Genomic DNA, 4,317 nt, shown 5'->3' with positions numbered 1-4,317 from the left:
TGGCTAATAAGCCATGACTGAAAATATTATTGGCTGATTTAGTGTAAGCGAAAAAATACTATTCGTTGACTGATAAGCCATGGCTTATAAATCAAACACGATCAAGTGAACAGGCTCACCGATGGCGAAATGGCTGCCACAACTATGGCGTGGCAGGTGGTGGCCTAGAACCAAACACACGCATCGTCTATCCACTGATGGAACCCTGGTTAATGCGGTCTTTGTTTCGGAGAGGGACGGACCCAAAAAGCACCGGATAGCAATCGCCCACGAGGCCGGTTCACCGTCCGGCGGATCAGATAGCTAGCGCGGCGAACCTAGCAGTAGCTTGCAAGGAGCGTCGTCAGGGCTTTCTTCTATACGGAGGAGTAGGGCGAGTAGCACTGTGCGTATCACATGTAGCACATGTGTCGCGCGTAGCCGCCAGCAGAGCGGCGCGAGCATTGGTGCGTTTGGATCGCCGCTTTGTCTCACTGTCCGGCCGCCGTCGTACCGTCCGTGAGACGAGACGTTTGGTACAGCACAGTAGGATTGGTCGTCAGTCGTCCGTGATGGCCCTGGACGAGTTCTTCAGCCGGTTTCCGTGACTGCCATCGATCGCGCCTTCGAGTGGTGATTAGTGGCTGATGATCGTTTCGCGCCGACTGAATCCCGGTATTACGTGCAACGCACGGCGCTACTTGACAGACGGATCGTTGTGACAGGAACCAGACACACACATTGCCTGATTGGCTGATTACATGCAATAGTTTTGTTGCATCGCCGTCACATGTGCAGAAGGATAAATGAACAATGAAGCGCGCTGGAGCGAACCGAGTGACTACACACACAGACACTCCCAGATAGACATGGACATGGATGAGCCAATGGACAAAATACAAGTGAACCGATACGCGGCGACAGGTCCAGTCACTGTAAAGTTCTGTTCAGCACGCACTACAGAACACCATGCAGATGCAGCACAGCAGCGGAGCCGAGCGCCGCCGCCGGCCGCCTGTCGCCCACTGGCGTTATGCTGCGGGACACCCCGTTGCCTGCACAGACACAGGGCACAAAATAGTGCAGCGGTGGCAGGCCAGTCGAAAGAGCTCCATCAGCCATTCAGCCTGCCATAGCCGAGCTCCATCAGCCATTACATCACGCATTGATTCGCCCATGATCGTCGCCAATCACCAAGTTGCGGTAGCAACGGAGCGAAAGGCATGGCGACACGGACGCGGACGTGAGGCAGTGCGGTGGTTGCAGCTGCATTCATCAGTTGATGCCTCAACGATACTATTCCGTGTACGTGTGGCTGCACCGGATCGATCGCCGTGCAAGTTGCAACCGCACACTTGCCCATGGTGCCATACATAATGCAGGGAACACGGCGGACGACGACAAGAGAAATGTATCTACATGATAGATTCCATCGCCCTACTTCCTGATGATTCTACAAAGAGACAGTATCACACAAAATCTCGCCTACCAAAACCAGAACAAAACTCAAGGGTCGCAAAATTTGCAAGTGTAACAAAAAGACCAAAACTGAAGCTGAGCGGCAAAAAACCCAGAGCACTAGAACTCTGTCGCAAGCGGCCGCCGCGTCACACTCACACCTCCCTGGGGTCCACAAAGATGGAGCGGCCAGGAGCCGACCTGGCCCAGTCCCAGGCGTCCGCGTGGCCGCCGCCGCCGCCACCAGCAGCAGCAACGCCGAGCCGCTTCATGCACCACAGGTCCTCGGTGCACGACAGGCGGCGCCAGTGCGGGATGCGGCCGCGGAGCGGGTCCATGGCCGCCACCTCCACCGCCACGGCCGCCGCCCTGCCGCGCGCCATGTTGACGATGGACGCGAACACGGCCTCCGCGGCCACCGCGGCGTCGCGGCCGCTCCCGGCAAGGCCGTAGACGAACCACCCGGCAAACGGGCGGAACAAGTCCGGCACGGACGGCACGCGCAGCCACTTGGCGACGCGGTCCAGCGCGCGGGTGACGGCCGCGGCGCCGCGGCGGAGGCGCGACGCGCCGCGCACCTCGAGACGGAACACGCCGCCGCAGTCCCACGCGCTCGCCACGGCCCACGACGCCGGCGGGGACGCCAGGAAGCGGTCGACGCCGCTCCACTCGTAGCCGCCTTCTTCGTCGCCGACGATCGCCAGGAACGTCCCGTGGGAGAGCGTGTTGTCCAGGACGTCGCCGATGTCCGCGGGGAAGAACTCGACGTGCGCGAACCGGCTGCGGTAGAGCCGCTCGGCGTCGCGGGCGCCGAGGCGGACGACCGTGGCGCGGCGCGGCGGCTTGAGGCTGTGCGAGTGCACCGGGTGCACCAGCAGAGACGGCGTCCGGAACTTGGAGTAGCCGCAGCGGCCGGTGAAGAGGCGCAGCGACGCCTCGTTGGACTTGTCGGTGGCCATGTACGCGTACTCGGCGCCCATGAGCTCGAACCACTGCTCCAGTTGCTGCACCAGCTGCAGCGCGATGCCCATCCGCCTGCATGCACGCGCCGCGCATTTTCTACTGTTAGTTTCTTGACAACAGCAGCACTGATCAGTCGATCGATGCAACAACAATGTGGACGAGCGCCGCTGGCGATCGTAGATATAACAAATAAAGGAATGGTGCTTGACGAAGATACAGCAACTTCACTACCTGTGGGAAGGCGCGACGCGGAGGCCAAGAATGTAGCCGACTTTGGCGAAGGCGGGTGCGCCAGGGCGGCTCTTGCCGGAGGCGACGGACTTGACGGTTCCCCGGACGAGGCCGACGATGCGGCCGTCTGGCCCGGACGTCTCAGCTACCTGTTCATGCATGTCGGGATCAAACTTACGCGGCTTGAAACAGCAACCCACCACCAGCAAAAATTGAAGAAGCAAACAATCAGCGCGGCTCGCTCGTTAGCGAATAGCTACGTGCAACCGTACGTGCAATTATAAGCAGAAGAGAAGAGATCGCTGCACTACTGCTCAACCATACGTATGTATCCGCACGCATTGTCGCGTACGTATACGTCTACGTGTAAGGATATGGGGTCAGAGTAGACGTACACGTACACGTACACACTCACACACTTACCAGCATGAGGTAGTGCGGCGAGTGGCGGATGCGCGCGACGGGGTCGCCGAGCAAGTCGGCGTGCAGCGACATCCCGCCGCCCGGGCCGACCTCGCACTCCCGGTCAACGGCGTCCGTGCCGTCGCGGTCCGTCTTGGGATTGTACTCGCGGATCACCACCGCCCGTCGTCCCCCCTCGGCCTCCTCGTCTCTCATCATGGCACCGAGCCACCGATCGATCGCTGCACTGCCGCCGCCTCTCTACTACAGCGAGCGAGTATAGTATACTCCGTACTATATATATAGTATCCACTGCGCTGCTACATGTATGTAGCTAGCTCTATATATCTCTCGCTGCTCACCACGAGTCCATCGATCGCGAGGAATACTACTGCAGACGCATGTATATAGTAGCACTTATATATAGGCACTTAGGCAGGCAGCCAGCAGGAAGAAGACGACGTAGCCCCTGGCCTTCTTCTGTTTTTCGTACTCCCTCCCTCTCTTCCCTCCCATCTGAGAGAAGAGAACTTAAGATCCCACTCGCTCGCTCTCGTGGATCATGTGGGGGGCAGTTGCAGGTGGACCAGATTAAAGGAAAGCGCGCGGGCACGCATGAAGCCTATGACGAGCAACGGAAAAGAAAGTCGAGGCCCGCCCAATCGGTCCTGAATTCATTGCCTGGCAAGTGGCAACCGCTTGGATTTCCCTGAAATCTGGCTGCGCGGCGTCGCCCCAATATAACCCCCCTGTGATGATGGTGCGCGCGGTTATTAATTCGGCGCGGGGCGAGCGTATGATTGGTGCCCGGCGGGATTAACTGCACATTACGTTGCAGCTTAAATCCTGGCGCTAGTGGCAGCGCCAGTGGGCAAAACCGGGGGGTTTGTTTCCGGTCGGTGGGGCCATTAGTGGCGTTACGACTTACGACGGCAGCAACGGTCGGTTTTACTGCCTCGTCACGGTCACAGTCACGGAGTGGATTTCCGAGTCAGTAAAATCGAGAGGTAACCAACACACGGTAAAGCAACACACCGAACCGTGTCCCGTGGTCGCTCCACGAGGCGCGACGCAGCTGTCTGATTGTTAACCTTATCTAAGGAGCTGGCCTTAATAGTGATTTTTTTTTTTTTGGGGGGGGGGGGCATTGCCTAGCTGTTCGAGCATCCAACTGGTAGGTCTTCTGACACAGATTTAGGCCCTGATTGTTTATGATCGAGCTTGTTGTCTCAACGCAACATTGCATGCATGGTCAGCCAGACAAGAGCAATAGGACAGAAGGCG

The 4,317-nt window shown here is 58.5% G+C and overlaps 1 protein-coding gene across 1 annotated transcript; it reads right to left on the bottom strand.

The window, feature by feature from the left end:
* Positions 1-210: 210 nt before the first annotated feature.
* Positions 211-3,749, bottom strand: LOC136540433 (probable N-acetyltransferase HLS1). Its single transcript, XM_066532439.1, has 3 exons — positions 3,055-3,749; positions 2,632-2,780; positions 211-2,472 (listed from the first exon to the last, which is right to left on the bottom strand). Exons 1-3 carry the CDS (start codon positions 3,250-3,252, stop codon positions 1,593-1,595), a joined length of 1,227 nt encoding a protein of 408 aa, XP_066388536.1. The 5' UTR covers positions 3,253-3,749; the 3' UTR covers positions 211-1,592.
* Between the last annotated feature and the right edge of the window lie 568 nt (positions 3,750-4,317).

Source organism: Miscanthus floridulus, chromosome 2 (assembly GCF_019320115.1).
Source record: "Miscanthus floridulus cultivar M001 chromosome 2, ASM1932011v1, whole genome shotgun sequence".
In the NCBI taxonomy this organism is placed as follows: Eukaryota; Viridiplantae; Streptophyta; class Magnoliopsida; order Poales; family Poaceae; genus Miscanthus; species Miscanthus floridulus.
Note: the sequence above shows the minus strand (reverse complement) of the source record. Positions and strands in the feature narration are given on the sequence as shown.

Coding starts and splice junctions, on each gene's coding strand:
- LOC136540433 (XM_066532439.1), bottom strand. CDS start 3,252: ATGATGAGAGACGAGGAGGCCGAGGGGGGACGACGGGCGGTGGTGATC. Junction 2,781..3,054: donor CGCCGCACTACCTCATGCTG/GTAAGTGTGTGA, acceptor ATGCATGAACAG/GTAGCTGAGACGTCCGGGCC. Junction 2,473..2,631: donor CGCGTCGCGCCTTCCCACAG/GTAGTGAAGTTG, acceptor GCGTGCATGCAG/GCGGATGGGCATCGCGCTGC.